Source organism: Oncorhynchus keta, chromosome 22 (genome assembly GCF_023373465.1).
Source record: "Oncorhynchus keta strain PuntledgeMale-10-30-2019 chromosome 22, Oket_V2, whole genome shotgun sequence".
Taxonomy (NCBI): Eukaryota; Metazoa; Chordata; class Actinopteri; order Salmoniformes; family Salmonidae; genus Oncorhynchus; species Oncorhynchus keta.
Genome location: NC_068442.1, coordinates 8,993,756 through 9,009,804, shown reverse-complemented (window position 1 = coordinate 9,009,804; position 16,049 = coordinate 8,993,756). Strand labels below are relative to the sequence as shown.

Genomic DNA, 16,049 nt, shown 5'->3' with positions numbered 1-16,049 from the left:
ACTCTGGTTTCCATACGTTCCCGTGATTCTGCTTGGAGATAGTCAGGTGACATGTGTTTTCGTGATGGTAGGCAGTGACCCTCATTTGTAATGGTGCTATTTAAACAGCCATAAAGATCAGTGCTTATGGTCAACTTAATGATTTAGCGTGCCAGTCCAGTTCTTTCAATCTCAGCCTGGGGAACATCAAACACATGGGCTGATTATTCTTGACACACAAACACGTAAAAAATAATCCAAATAGGATCCTGTTAACACCGCCGTTAGAATGCTAACCAAGTCTAACTGTTCAGTAAAGGAGGAGCAAAGTCAACTGTTTTACCCACTATATTATGTGTTACGTTTTGACTCAAATTGTTCCATTTGCACCCCTTGCCTGAAAGTGTTTCCCTTGTCCTGTGTGTCCACCAGTTGTAGAATATCCTGAGCTGCAGGCCAACGCTCACTCCCTGATGGTCATTTGGGGGGACGGCCGGTCGATATTGTGTCCAATGCTTATAGATCCGCTCAGCGAGGGGATGGACGGGCCTGTTTCCCACACCCTGGGGTCACCCTGTGGTGGAGCAAGAAGCACGGTCACACAACTTTCTGTGAGGGGTAAGGAACCGGTACAGAGAGGAGAAAGGTTCGGCTCATAGTGGATTTACTTGTGGTCGTGGCACTTACTGATTTATTCAATAAAGCATTAATTTTGTACATATGTATATAGAATACAACAGTGGCAAATACACCGGATGCCACATTCTAAAGACATTGAGAAACAAAAAAAAGTCATCAATTGTTTAATCTCCTTTATCCAGGCTTTATTCAGGCCTTCTTAAAGTGTTTATTGGTAAACCAAATTCAAGTGGGTTATAAGTGAAGCTGACTTGACATCGACCTGTGGTTGTGGGGAGAAACCTACATTTGAGTAACTGGACTGTAAATGTAAGCCAACCTAACCCCCACACATGCAGCTGTGGGGGATGGAGTCTGACCCTGTGAGTATGGGACACCAGTGGCTGGGAATGGCCAGCTAATTCAGAACCCAATCCCATTTGATTTCCAGCAGCTCCTCAGCTGCCCCCCTCTGTGACACGTATCCCTCAGCCTACAGCAGGCGACAGTGAGCCAGCCGGTCACATATGGATCCTCCCTTGATATCATTCAGTCAGCGTCTAATCTTATTATGCAAAATTCTAATCCTCACCTGTGTCTAATGCCCCAAGGGTCACAATATTGCCATATCAAGGTTTTGGGAGGTCATGTTTCGTGATCGCTGATCTATTCTTCTAAGGAGACGTGGGACTTAAGGACCGTCCCCAGAGGCCAAGCAGCAATACACTGAAAGAGAGAGAGAGAGAAAGAAGGGGGAACCTGCAGCATGGGTTTGGAAGACGAGATTGACATGAGGTCCCTTGCTAGGATTATAGACTTGATTTGTAGCAGTGGGATTTTTCCAGCAGACAAGTTATTGGACGGGGGAATAAGGGGCCACCAGCGCGCTGAAATTGGATCAAGATTGGCATTCGCAGCGAGTCGGCGCGGCGGCTAAAACAGCAGCTGCCTGTAGATTTGGACTCTTTTCAGGTGAAGCCACCTCCAGTCACTCGGAAAGAGAATGGATGGAAAGTGAGCAGGAGGGGGTAGGTTGCACGGGAGGGGCAGGAGGACAGGGAGGGAGAGAGAGAGAGAGAGAGAGAGGGTGGGTGATCATTTTGATGTCTGTGAGATTTAGCAGCGACGTAATGGGATTAAGTGTAACACCTTTGCTGGAGGAAAAAAAAGCCACCTGGCGCTGTAACTGGATGAGAGCGAGGCCTAATCCGTTCTCATCTGTAGGATGCCATTCATAAAGCTCCCGGTGGTTTCCGCTCTGCTTGCTTTAGTTAATGCCATCAACAGGAGCAATGTGGAGAAAAGTCCAGAACTCAATACCCTGCCAAAAAAAAACAAGCTGATGCGGAGTCATCCTCCTACATATACTGGGGGGAGAGGTTACAGTGTGTTATGGGAATGGGTTGTAATATAGCCTACATATTGGGATGGAATGTTCTATGTCAGAGGCTACTTTCTATGTCAGTAGATCTCCCAGTGTGAGGATTCTCAGGATTTCCCTGAAAAGGTGAGGTAAGTCATTTTGTGCGTGCCTACTGGGCTACCTGATTTTAGGGTGGTACTAGTAACAGGGAGGTGTAAGGTTAGTTTGCGTATAATGAGCATTTCTGAACAGACTAGTGATCAGCTGGGGATGCCAGGGTGGGGGCTCCTGTGTCACTAACAAGCTGCAGTTATGTTCATGTGCAAGTCCTGACATGTTGCAGGCAAAACCCAAGGGCTATTTGGCTTCTCTAACCAAAATGGCTGTCGCTCACTCTGCCTCAGAGTACATAGGGGAGTTCAACCAAGTAATCCTACCCTCACCAGCACTCCCACAATGGTTGAGTAAATTGCTTTTATTAAAACCTCTGATCTTGTTGTTCAGTCCATGTTATAATTTCATAATAATACAATATTAGTCTCAGCTCACAACGGCCGTGGGAAGAATAATACAATATGAAAAAATGTATCAGACTACCTGCACCAGAAAGCAACCAACAGTGCAATAAGTCCTTTAGAAATGTTATTTTGGAAATGTCTTATTCAACTAGACACCAGTAACCCTATTCTCATTAGTCTATCCCTTTCACTTTCTCTTTCAAAACACACACAGACACACAAACACGTCTGCAATTGCAGTATTAGTTCCAGCCGAGTAGACAGGCTGATGGGATGGGCAGTAAAACCTCTGGCTCTGAAACAGTCTCAGCAATAAGCAAAGAGTCCGTCTCAAACTACTATACTGTAGCTGTCACAATACTGACTGGCCTTACTGACAAACCACAATACTACCCCGGTAATTAAAAAGGAGTATCTTAACACCCCAAACACCAACGTCGCCTTAGCGATTCTGATTAGTCATTCAAATGTAATTCTGAAAAAAATAGTGCATTATTGTTGTTCCTTTAACCTGAAGAAAACTCAATGATTCCAAAGGTGGGTTTTATACATCTGTGTATTGGCTTTGTCCTGCATTCAGCAGTAGTAGTCAAACAGAGTCGACTTTTCAATGTTCTATCCAGCCTTCTCTGTCTGTCCCCTCCTGGCAGCTAGGATAAAGCATGGGGCCAATGTCACATTGTGGAACGCCTCTGTTTACCGTTTGGTTTAAGAGGGGCTCTGTGTAAAGAGGGATGGATGCCCACTGATCTCTATGGTAAACATGGGGGGGGCGAGCATGGTGGGTTGAGGTACTGACAGCCCGTCACTCTCACAGTCTCTCTCACCATCAAACAAGCCTCGGTGTTGACACGAGGCTCCAGACAAACTCCAAATAAACAAGCAGAGCGTTTACTAGGGTTGTTTTCTCTGAGGCAGTGTTGTTTGCAAAGGTCTTGGTGGCCCTTGTCTGCATTATGCCATGATGAGGAGGTATTAGATAGCACAACACAAGATGCTCGCTTCCAACTGAAAGGAGGGAGTAAACATATTGACAAACAATTTACTTGTCATTCAGAGGATCTGCTAGATATGACTACTTCTCCAACACTGGTCTAACAACCATGGTACGTAAGAAATGGTAAAAGTTCTTCATGAAGTATTTGTGCGAGAGGATAAGCGGTTTCTAATATCAATCTTGCAATCTTACATACTGCATGTGATTTTCAAAGAAAGTAACACCTGCGGTGTACTATGGAGCCCACCTTTTGTCCAGTCTCTGGGAGAGGCAATTCCATTTGCGGGCCTAGCCCAAACAGGGAAGCACTACTTCTACAGATCTGTGTGTTGGGTTATGAATTACATGGGGGGGTCCTTCCTTTGTTTGTCTGAGATTAAGTCGGAGTTCCAGAGGAAAAATGAGAGAAGAAAATCCATGGAGGTTGATGAGGAGAAAGAGTGGCTTTATCTCCCTCCGCCCTTTGAGTTTGAGCCTCTCTTTCAGGCTCTCTTTTCAAAGATACCTGTGAACTTGGAAGGAGATCTGTGAAACTCTCTCCTCCGCTCAGTTCACACTTGACAGGGGGTTCAGGTTACGGCTGCCATTCACACTGAAAGCCACAGAGAGCTACAGGACTCCTTCACCTCCAGTATCGTCACAACAACTGTCGGAGAGAGTTGGGGAAGACTCGTCCTTTCTTTTGTCCAGAATTTCTCTTAGAAGCTTAGAAGGAAAAACATCTTACAATATTATAGTGGCCCACTTTACTGTTAGAGGATTTGTTTACTGAAGTACACATTTAATAGAAGTACCTTTAAGTTTCGATCCTTTCAAGCCAAAATTTATTAGACTCGTTGGAATCTATTACATTTCAAAATCACGAAAAAACAAAGCTCAAAATGCCATCATATCGACTGTTCACTCCAACTACTATTGAAAGTAACTGAATCAATACTGAACATACTGAACACATTTTCCAAATAATCAAGTGAATCTCCAAACTGAGACCTGTGCTTACACCAGGTTAAAAGTGACGTCCACACAAATCGCCCCGGGGATTCTGATGTCCATCACGGTACCATAATGTATTGTTGATCTTGTCTGCGCTATGTAGGGGGGGACAGATAGAACTTCATTAGAGCTTTGACAAGCCCACTCTCTAAAAGTGATGAGATTATTCCTAATTGATGCCACAGACGATTAGGGTTCGGTCCGATGCTGGCCCACTGGCAGGTCTAGCCCTGGTTCAGACCACAGGACGTTGATGAAAAGCGTGGTTCGCCCAGCTCAAGCTGTTTCTGCTAAAAGAGGACCGATTTTAGGGAACAGCCTAATGACTCTGTTTGAAGTATAATGAACCCATGACCCCATCCCGTTGCTGTAACCTCTCCTATCTGCCAACTTGGGGGATGAGGGACAATAAGACAAAAAAGGTTGTCATTCACTAGAGGGGTCTTCTGCGGTGAAGTGTGGAGGCCCTTTGTAACTGCATTGTGAGTTGAGGGAAAAAAACCTCATTTATTTACATGCAAAGTTAACAAGAGCTAAGAGGTTACCGAGCCATTTGCTGTTCACAATGGAAGGGGGTGGGGCGCAAACAAACAGCAGATTCCTCTACTCAATAGAACTTCAGGGTCTACTAGAGACAAATGAAAATGGTGCATGTGCGACTCACATAGCCATTATCATAAGACAGTTCATTAAATTGGTTTGCTCGTTGAATTTGACACCATGATTTTAGTACATGGTATTAAAAGAACAGGGGAGGTTGTCTGTTACAGAGCAAAAACAACTTTCCACTCATTGTCCACCAGAAAAGCCCCGCGGGGTTGTCCATATAAATGCACGGTTAAAATATGGACACGTGTTCAGTGGATGTAGACGAAGAGAAAAGTTTGAAACCTCCTTGACGTCAAACAGTTCTTCAGGATTCAAAGAGCAACAACGAGACCAATCAGTCAATTTGTCCTCTTGACTTCTTATGCTGAGGGAACAGGTGTCACAATGGCCTTTTCATCCTCTGCCTCTCTTCCAATGGAGAACTCCCCTCCACAGCAACAGCCATAGGCATACACCTCGTTATCTTAAAAGAGAACACAGACACTGTCATACAGGTAAGAGCAGAGGGCTACACGGGACGAGACAAGTGGAGTGTGATTTGATGGATGCATCCACTATGACTCCAATGGCAGGAGAGAAGAGAGCACGATGAAATGATCAACACAAAGGAAGATGACCATAGCTTGACTCACTCACCGTCATCGGAAGTCATGTCGTCCAGACTGACACGGGCATCGACTGGCCAACCTTGATTCAGTTCACCGGCTGCATTGAGACGCAGAAGAAACATGTAAATGTCACGGAGGACAATACCTATGGAAAAGCCATGAAGTCTTAAATGTCAAATGGAAATACTGTAAGATCATTGGCTAGCCTAGTAGTTTGATGAGCAGCTTGTTTTAGCAAAACTGGCAGGTTACTCGATTATGGGAAGATTAAATTATCCTCTTTAACAGCACAGAGCTGGATGGAGAGATGTCAGGCAACCACAAGAGGGAGGTCAGGTGTGATGGGCCCCTTGCCGCCTTTGTCTGCCTCGGTCAAGCACCGCTTGCCTCTCTTCCCAGACTTTTTGATGAAGTGATCCGGTCCTACATGGACTTTCGAGACCGGGCTAGCTACACTAGCTTGCCAAGGCATGCTAGCTATTGCTAGCTACAGTTGAAGTCGGAAGTTTACATACAACTTAGCCAACTACATTTAAACTCAGTTTTCACAATTCCTGACTTTTAATCCTAGTAAAAATTCCCTGTCTAAGGCCAGTTAGGATCACCACTTTACTTTAAGAATGTGAAATGTCAGAATAATAGTAGAGAGAATTATTTATTTCAGCTTTTATTTCTTTCATCACATTCCCAGTGGGTCAGATGTTTACATAAACTCAATTTGTATTTGGTAGCATTGCCTTTAAATTGTTTAACTTGGGTCAAACATTTTGGGTACCCTTCCAGAAGCTTCCCACAATAAGTTGGGTGAATTTTGGCCCATTTCTCCTGACAGAGCTGGTGTAACCTAATCCGGTTTGTAGGCCTACTTGCTCACACACGCTTTTTCAGTTCTGCCCACAATTTTTTTATGGGATTGAGGTCAGGACTTTGTGACGGCCACTCAAATACCTTGACTTTGTTGTCCTTAAGCCATTTTGCCACAACTTTAGAAGTATGCTTTGGGTCATTGTCCATTTGGAAGACCAATTTTTCGCCAAAGCTTGAACTTCCTGACTGACTTCCTGTTGCTTCAATATATCCACATAATTTTCCTTCCTCATGATATTTTGTGAAGTGCAACAGTTCCTCCTGCAGCAAAGCACCCCCACAACATGATGCTGCCACCCCCGTGTTTCACGGTTGGGATGGTGTTCTTCGGCTTGCAAGCCTACCCCTTTTCCCTCCAAACATAGCGATATGACGGCTGTGTGGTCCCATGGTGTGTATGCTTGCGTACTATTGTTTGTGCAGATGAACGTGGTACCTTCAGGCATTTGGAAATTGCTCCCAAGGATGAACCAGACTTGTGGAGGTCTATGATTTTTTTTCTGAGGTCTTGGCTGATTTCTTTTGATTTTCCCATGATGTCAAGCAAAGAGGCACTGAGTTTGAAGGTAGGCTTTGAAATTTATCCACAAGTACACGTCCAATTGACTCAAATTATGTCAATTAGTCTATCAGCACTTCTAAAGCCAATACATAATTTTCTAGAATTCTCCAAGCTGTTTAAAGGCACAGTCAACTTAGTGTATATCAACTTCTGACCCACTGGAATTGTGATACAGTGAATTATAAGTGAAATAATCTGTCTTGCACAAAGTAGATGTCCTAACCGACTTGCCAAAACTATAGTTTGTTAACAAGAAATTTGTGGAGTGGTTGAAAACCGAGTTTTAAGGACTCCAACCTAAGTGTATGTAAACTTCCGACTTCAATTGTATCTCTGCCTCCTCACAGTGGAATTGCTGCAGTAGCTCTCTTGTTTAGAATACGTAGAGTTAAGTCGCTTGGTTATTCTAAACGGTCTGTGCTGCGGTCAAAGAAGCTAGCTAGCATAGCTTATGCTAAAATGCCTCCTGGCTAAAGTCAGCTAGCATGCTTACCTTCCGGCGAGTGAAACTTAACAGATTTCCCTCGGTGTTATGGCATCCCGATTCCTATAAGGAAACCGGGTTTGCGTGAATCTACAATGAAGAAGCAGCCCGAGTACTTGGCTGTGGGGTAGCCCCTGGTGCGAGGGGCCTTGGCACGGGCCTGAGTGACCAGTGCGCCCCTCTGCCAAAACATTACTGTGACAACGGTGCCCTCACATTTAGCTAAACGGGGTTCTTGTCACAATCGTTGTAAGGAATGAACCAAGGTGCAGCGTAGTAGGCGTACATTTTTCTTTAATAAATGAACACCGAACAAAACCAACAAAACGAACAAACGAAACGTGAAGCTATACAACTAGTGCTGACAGGCAACAAAATATAGACAAGATCCAACAACAGAAAGTGGGAAAAAGGGCTGCCTAAGTATGATCCACAATCAGAAACAACGATAGACAGCTGCCTCTGATTGGGAACCATACTCAGCCAAAAACAGAGAAATAGACAACATAGAATGCCCACCCCAAATCACACCCTGACCTAACCAAATAGAGAAATAAAACGTCTCTCTAAGGTCAGGGCGTGACAGTACTACGTAAGCCATTTCCAGAGCTGCAGATGCTGCCTCCTCTGTTTACCCGTGTTCAAATCAAATGTATGTATCACATGCACCGAATACCGCAGGGGTAGACCTTACCGTGAAATGCACAATTACAAGCTCTTAACCAACAATGCAGTTCAAGAAATAGAGTTAATAAAATATTTTCTAAATTAACTAAAGTAAAAAATAAAATAAAAAGTAACAATAAATAGAATATACTGGGTCAATGTGCGGGTACAGGTTAGTCGATGTAATTTGTACATGTAGGTAGGGGTAAAGCACACCCCGAGAGCTTCTGGTCAGCGGGGTGGTGGCACCGGGATCCTCATCTCTCCCAAGTGGTCATTCTCTCTTTCTCCCCTTACCCATCTGTCTATCGCCTCCTTTGAATTTCATGCTGTCACAGTTACCAGCCCTTTCAAGCTTAACATCCTTATCATTTATCGCCCTCCAGGTCCCCTCGGAGAGTTCATCAATGAGCTTGATGTCTTGATAAGCTCCTTTCCTGAGGACGGCTCACCTCTCACAGTTCTGGGCGACTTTAACCTCCCCACGTCTACCTTTGACTCATTCCTCTCTGCCTCCTTCTTTCCACTCCTTTCCTCTTTTGACCTCACCCTCTCACCTTCCCCCTACTCACAAGGCAGGCAATACGCTCGACCTCATCTTTACTAGATGCTGTTCTTCCACTAACCTCATTGCAACTCCCTCCAAGTCTCCGACCACTACCTTGTATCCTTTTCCCTCTCGCTCTCATCCAACACTTCCCACACTGCCCCTACTGGATGGTATCGCGCCGTCCCAACCTTCGCTCTCTCTCCCCGCTACGCTCTCCTCTTCCATCCTATCATCTCTTCCCTCTGCTCAAACCTTCTCCAACCTATCTCCTGATTCTGCCTCCTCAACCCTCCTCTCCTCCCTTTCTGCATCCTTTGACTCTCTATGTCCCCTATCTTCCAGGCCGGCTCGGTCCTCCCCTCCCGCTCCGTGGCTCGACGACTCATTGCGAGCTCACAGAACAGGGCTCCGGGCAGCCGAGCGGAAATGGAGGAAAACTCGCCTCCCTGCGGACCTGGCATCCTTTCGCTCCCTCCTCTCTACATTTTCCTCCTCTGTCTCTGCTGCTAAAGCCACTTTCTACCACTCTAAATTCCAAGCATCTGCCTCTAACCCTAGGAAGCTCTTTGCCACCTTCTCCTCCCTCCTGAATCCTCCTCCCCTCCCCCTCCTCCCCTCTCTGCAGATGACTTCGTCAACCATTTTGAAAAGAAGGTCGACGACATCCGATCCTCGTTTGCTAAGTCAAACGACACCGCTGGTTCTGCTCACACTGCCCTACCCGGTGCTCTGACCTCTTTCTTCCCTCTCTCTCCAGATGAAATCTCGCGTCTTGTGACGGCCGGCCGCCCAACAACCTGCCCGCTCGACCCTATCCCCTCCTCTCTTCTCCAGACCATTTCCGGAGACCTTCTCCCTTACCTCACCTCGCTCATCAACTCATCCCTGACCGCTGGCTACGTCCCTTCCGTCTTCAAGAGAGCGAGAGTTGCACCCCTTCTGAAAAAACCTACACTCGATCCCTACGATGTCAACAACTACAGACCAGTATCCCTTCTTTCTTTTCTCTCCAAAACTCTTGAACGTGCCGTCCTTGGCCAGCTCTCCCGCTATCTCTCTCAGAATGACCTTCTTGATCCAAATCAGTCAGGTTTCAAGACTAGTCATTCAACTGAGACTGCTCTTCTCTGTATCACGGAGGCGCTCCGCACCGCTAAAGCTAACTCTCTCTCCTCTGCTCTCATCCTTCTAGACCTATCGGCTGCCTTCGATACTGTGAACCATCAGATCCTCCTCTCCACCCTCTCCGAGTTGGGCATCTCCGGCGCGGCCCACGCTTGGTTGCGTCCTACCTGACAGGTCGCTCCTACCAGGTGGCGTGGCGAGAATCTGTCTCCTCACCACGCGCTCTCACCACTGGTGTCCCCAGGGCTCTGTTCTAGGCCCTCTCCTATTCTCGCTATACACCAAGTCACTTGGCTCTGTCATAACCTCACATGGTCTCTCCTATCATTGCTATGCAGACGACACACAATTAATCTTCTCCTTTCCTCCTTCTGATGACCAGGTGGTGAATCGCATCTCTGCATGTCTGGCAGACATATCAGTGTGGATGACGGATCACCACCTCAAGCTGAACCTCGGCAAGACGGAGCTGCTCTTCCTCCCGGGGAAGGACTGCCCGTTCCATGATCTCGCCATCACGGTTGACAACTCCATTGTGTCCTCCTCCCAGAGCGCTAAGAACCTTGGCGTGATCCTGGACAACACCCTGTCATTCTCAACTAACATCAAGGCGGTAGCCCGTTCCTGTAGGTTCATGCTCTACAACATCCGCAGAGTACGACCCTGCCTCACACAGGAAGCGGCGCAGGTCCTAATCCAGGCACTTGTCATCTCCCGTCTGGATTACTGCAACTCGCTGTTGGCTGGGCTCCCTGCCTGTGCCATTAAACCCCTACAACTCATCCAGAACGCCGCAGCCCGTCTGGTGTTCAACCTTCCCAAGTTCTCTCACGTCACCCCGCTCCTCCGCTCTCTCCACTGGCTTCCAGTTGAAGCTCGCATCCGCTACAAGACCATGGTGCTTGCCTACGGAGCTGTGAGGGGAACGGCACCTCAGTACCTCCAGGCTCTGATCAGTCCCTACACCCAAACAAGGGCACTGCGTTCATCCACCTCTGGCCTGCTCGCCTCCCTACCACTGAGGAAGTACAGTTCCCGCTCAGCCCAGTCAAAACTGTTCGCTGCTCTGGCTCCCCAATGGTGGAACACACTCCCTCACGACGCCAGGACAGCGGAGTCAATCACCACCTTCCGGAGACACCTGAAACCCCACCTCTTTAAGGAATACCTAGGATAGGATAAAGTAATCCCCCCCCCCCTTAAAAGATTTAGATGCACTATTGTAAAGTGGCTGTTCCACTGGATGTCATAAGGTGAATGCACCAATTTGTAAGTCGCTCTGGATAAGAGCGTCTGCTAAATGACTTAAATGTAAAAATGTAATGTAAATGTAAAGTGACTATGCATAGATAATAAACAGTGAGTAGCAGCAGTGTTAAAACAAAAGGCGGGGGGGGCTTATTGGCAGGAAGCTTGGCCCCAGTCATGTACTGGGCTATACGGTCCACAGTGTTCAAGAGGTATATATTAATCTCCCCAGGGTGAGAGTGATAGGTTTGGTCTCTGTCCACAAGCGTGCCAGTAGCGGTATGTGGATAAAACTCCATATTACAACCTGTGTGGGGATAGTTGTGTTGTTTCCTCTATAACCTGTTAATTCATATGTATGGTGACTGAAATATAGGCCTAAAGGCCCGAAACAATAAGACACAGTCACAGAATAAACTCAACCACACCTTTGTTTTATCACAAAAACGGATCGCAACCTCTTTCCACTGAAGTTCACAAAGCATATTGCATGTACAGTAAAACACATTTACATGACCTACAGCATGATCAAGCAAGTTAATGTTTTGGACATTTTTGGACCACGAAACAACTATTTATTTAGAAGAACAGAGAGTTACCACAAGTCTCAAAGAAAATAGCAGCTGCCTCCAATATTCGAGCACCATTTCAACTTCAACACTTCAACATCATTAAATCACCTCTGCTTAGTCTAATACAGTGATAACTAAAAGATACCAAAAACAATTTAGTCCAATATAGCTAAATATGATGTGGCTGTAAATGGTTCTGATTTCTGTGTGTGTGCGTGCGCGTTCGTGCAAGTAGAGAAACATGTTGACTCACCCTAATTATAGAGAAATGTCAATGCCATCCTCTCTTTCACGTAGACGACATTCATAGAATACATGCATGAATTTTTTGTTGTCCTAGGCTACCTGGCTAAAATCCTAGCTCGCTAGCCTAAATTTCATTCATGGGCAACGTTAGCTAGTTAACACTAGCTTTCTACATCTAACTACATATTGAACTTCCATCCTCTCAGGCCAGGGGCACAACAATGTTTGAATTAATGGTTGGATCAGAATCGCCGTTATGATCATTGGCCAGTACGGAGAATTAAGTAAAACCACAAGTCCCAATCCTATCTCCATCCATGGCTAATTTAGGAAAGGCACTATTTTAGCTAGCTGGCTAGCTAGCCACCAGAGGACAACAACACAACGAGATGCAACAATTAAAGTTTTTATGTCAAGGACGTATGCTCTCAATGAGATCCAAGCTGGCTTCCACTTTTTTTTGGTGCGCCAGGACCATTCACAGTTGTGATCTGTTTCAGGAAACTAGGTGTATGCCACGTGTCACTACTTCACACGAGAGCCATTTAAACTGTTTTATCAAATTGCCTTCTGGAACATGTGAACTTTCATGTGCCTTAATGACACATTTGTATTCCATCTGTAAATACGAGTACAATTGTTAAATTATGAGCCTAGTTGGTTTAGCCACAGAAAAAGTCAGCAACCTTCCCGGACATACCAAGAGATGAGTTCAGATTGGTCTGCCATGTAGCACTCTTCTATCTATTTGAGCTGGATAGTATGTTTAGGTAATCCTGTCTAACGTGGCTTTAAAAAAAAATCTTAGTAGAACTATATGTGTTGCTCTCCACTTTCTGAAGTTTTGAAATCAGTGGAATTAGATTATGATAGCTAAGGCGATGGAGAAAACACTTGTTGCCGGATTACATCTTCAAACTAAGGGCAACCATGGCATCCGTTACAGGGAGAAGCATCCAACCATGGTTAATGGGTAAGATAGTCTAGCTAGTTACATTTTCAGATATTATACGTTTCTAATTTTGATAAAGTTATTTTCATTTCAAGTTAAAGTGTACTGTTAGCTAGATAGCTAACGTTAGCTGGCTGGCTCGCTAGATAACGTTATGTGTATGATCTTATTATTAGTATCTCAGAGCCATTTGCTTGGCTAGTTATAGCCTAATGTTAGCTAGCTAACATTGAACCTGGTTTGTTAGCTACCTACAGATTCATGCAGGGTTGTAATGTCAGGAGTTGGGATTGTGGTCCATTGTGTACCGAGCTAGCTAGCTACATGTCTTAACAAAAGATTCCACGATGCAAGTAACCATTCACCACAGAAGGGGTACATTTTTCAGAGCCGTCTGTCCACTCCCAGCTAGGTTACAAGGCACTTTGTTGCCAGCACCTATGACTACTCGGTAGGGTAACCTCCATGAAAATGCTATTTTCCCAGGTTCTATTTTTTTGTGTGTGTTGTCCAGCACTGGGTGCCAGCCGGTTTCCAGAATGCATCTTACCGCCTCAACCAAGTGAGGCTCGTTGTGACAACAGTGCCCCCAGGTTGCAATGCCATTTGGGGTACTTCACTGATTGCCGGAGCCCGGGTACACAGAGTGGGCCAGGCTTTAGGCAACTCTTATCACAGTCTTCATGGGTGTCAAAAGTGTTGTGTCTCCTGCAAGTGAGTTTGATGAAAACTGTCCTTTCTCCACGTTCAGACACATGGTTATCAAGAGAGGTGAACATGGAAAAATAACCAATCTCTTCCAGTCCACAAGGTGATGCCCGCCCCTTCAGATGGCACTTCATGGGAGTCTCACTGTCTGCTCCGACCAATGGCGCGCAAGCGCAGTGTTGGCCTGGATCATGCGATCATGCAATGTCAGGGTACAGGCTACAATTTGTTGTGTGTCCCCCAAGCTTCAGCAGCATCATCACGTCAACTGTTCCTGAGGCCTCAGCGCCCGTTTTGAGGGAGGAAATATCCTCCTGTCTTCAGAAGCAAGACATGAGAGTGGTTCTTATTGTGAAGATCTGGAACGGCAGACGAGATGCCGTCTATTACAACCGGATTTCTGGTGGCGGCTGAGTTGAGGGGGCATGCAATGTTACACACATCGATGCTACTGTCTCGTATTCAGTCTATAGGCTTCATAAGAAACCAGAAAAAGAGCTGTCTGACTCCATCTCAGAGTATTCCGTTTCAGGGTCTCGAGTTATCACCATGAGGGTGTCCGGTTCTCGGCTCTGTTTAGCCAAATCTCATCTGGGTCACACAGTGCGTTTTCACCGGGCATCCTTGGTTCACGCAGTGGTTAAGGGCGCTGTACTGCAGCGCCAGCTGTGCCATCAGAGACTCTGGGTTCGCGCCCAGGCTCTGTCGTAACCGGCCGCGACCGGGATGTCCGTGGGGCGACGCACAGTTGGCCTAGCGTTGTCCGGGTTAGGGAGGGTTGGCAGGTAGGGATGTCCTTGTCTCATCGCGCACGAGCTACTCCTGTGGTGGGCCGGGAGCAGTGCGCGCTAACCAAGGTGTTTCCTCCGACACATTGGTGCGGCTGGCTTCCAGGTTGGATGCGCGCAGTGTAAAGAAGCAGTGCGGCTTGGTTGGGTTGTGTATCAGAGGACGCATGACTTTCAACCTTCGTCTCTCCCGAGCCCGTACGGGAGTTGTAGCGATGAGACAAGATAGTAGCTACTAAAACAATTGGATACCACGAAATTGGGGAGAAAAAGGAGTAAAAAAACAATAAAAAAATAAAAAATAAAAAAACTAGTATCTTACGTTTCACCGAGACTTGGCTGAACAACGACACGTATAATATAGAGCTGGCTGGCTTTTCTGTGTTTCAGGAGGACAGAGCATCTACGTCTGGTACATGTGCAACCAGAGGAGAAAAAGAGGAGAAAAAACTCTAGAACACTTTTACTCCACACACAGAGAAGCATACAAAGCTCTCTTTCGCCCTCCATTTGGCAAATGACCATATGTACATTTCCCAACCAGAAGCCATGGATTACAGGCAACATCCGCATCAAGCTAAAGGCTAGAGCTGCCGCTTTCAAGGAGCGGGACACAAATCCGGACACTTATAAGAAATCCTGCTGTGCCGTCAGACGAACCATCACACAGGCAAAACATCAATACAAGACTAAGATTGAATCTTACTACACCGGCTCTGACGCTCGTCGGATATGGCAGGGCTCAAAAACTATTACGAACTACAAAGGGAAACCCAGACGCGAGCTGCCCAGGGACGCAAGCCTACCAGACAAGCTAAATGCATTTTATACTTGCTTCGAGGCAAGCAACACTGAAGCATGCATAAGAGCACCAGCTGTTCTAGATGACTGTGTGATCACGCTCTCCGTAGCCGATGTGAGCAAGACCTTTAAACAGGTCAACATTCACAAAGCTGCGTGGCCAGATGTATTATCAGGACATGTACACAAAGCATGCAACTGGCAAGTGTCTTCACTGACATTTTCAACCTTCCCCTGCCTGAGTCTGTAATACCTACGTTTCAAACAGACCACCATAGCCTCTGTGCCCAAGAAAACTAAGGTAACCTGCCTAAATGATTCCCGCACCATAGGACTAACGTTGGTAGCCATGAAGTGCTTTGAAAGGCTGGTCATGGCTCACATCAACACCATAATGCCAGACACCCTAGACCCACTACAATTCACCCCAACAGGTCCACAGATGACACAATCTCAATCGCACTCCATACTGCCTTTTCACACCTGAACAAAAGGAACACCTATGTGAGAATGCTATTCATTGACTACAGCTCAAAGTTCAACACCACAGTGCACACAAAGCTCATCAACAACACATCTGATCCTCAACACTGGGGCCTCCTAGGGGTGCGTGTTTAGTCCCCTCCTGTACTCCCGACTGCATGGCCAAGCACGACTCCAACACCATCATTAAGTTTGCTGACGACACAGTGGTAGACCTGATTACTGACAACGATGAGACAGCCTATAATGAGAAGGTCAGAGACCAACAACCTCTCTCTCAAGGTGAGCAAGACAAAGGAGCTGATAGTGGAC

At 46.2% G+C, this 16,049-nt stretch overlaps 1 protein-coding gene across 1 annotated transcript in view; it reads right to left on the bottom strand.

The window, feature by feature from the left end:
- Positions 1-442: 442 nt before the first annotated feature.
- The window catches only part of LOC127910562 (dnaJ homolog subfamily C member 24-like), a 55,763-nt gene continuing 40,156 nt past the window's right edge, over positions 443-16,049 (bottom strand). Inside the window, exons 4-6 of the mRNA XM_052474615.1 lie at positions 5,714-5,782; positions 5,461-5,540; positions 443-553 (exon numbers count right to left, since the gene is read on the bottom strand). Coding sequence (XP_052330575.1) covers positions 443-553; positions 5,461-5,540; positions 5,714-5,782 — 260 coding nt within the window. The remainder of the gene's footprint in view (positions 554-5,460; positions 5,541-5,713; positions 5,783-16,049) is intronic.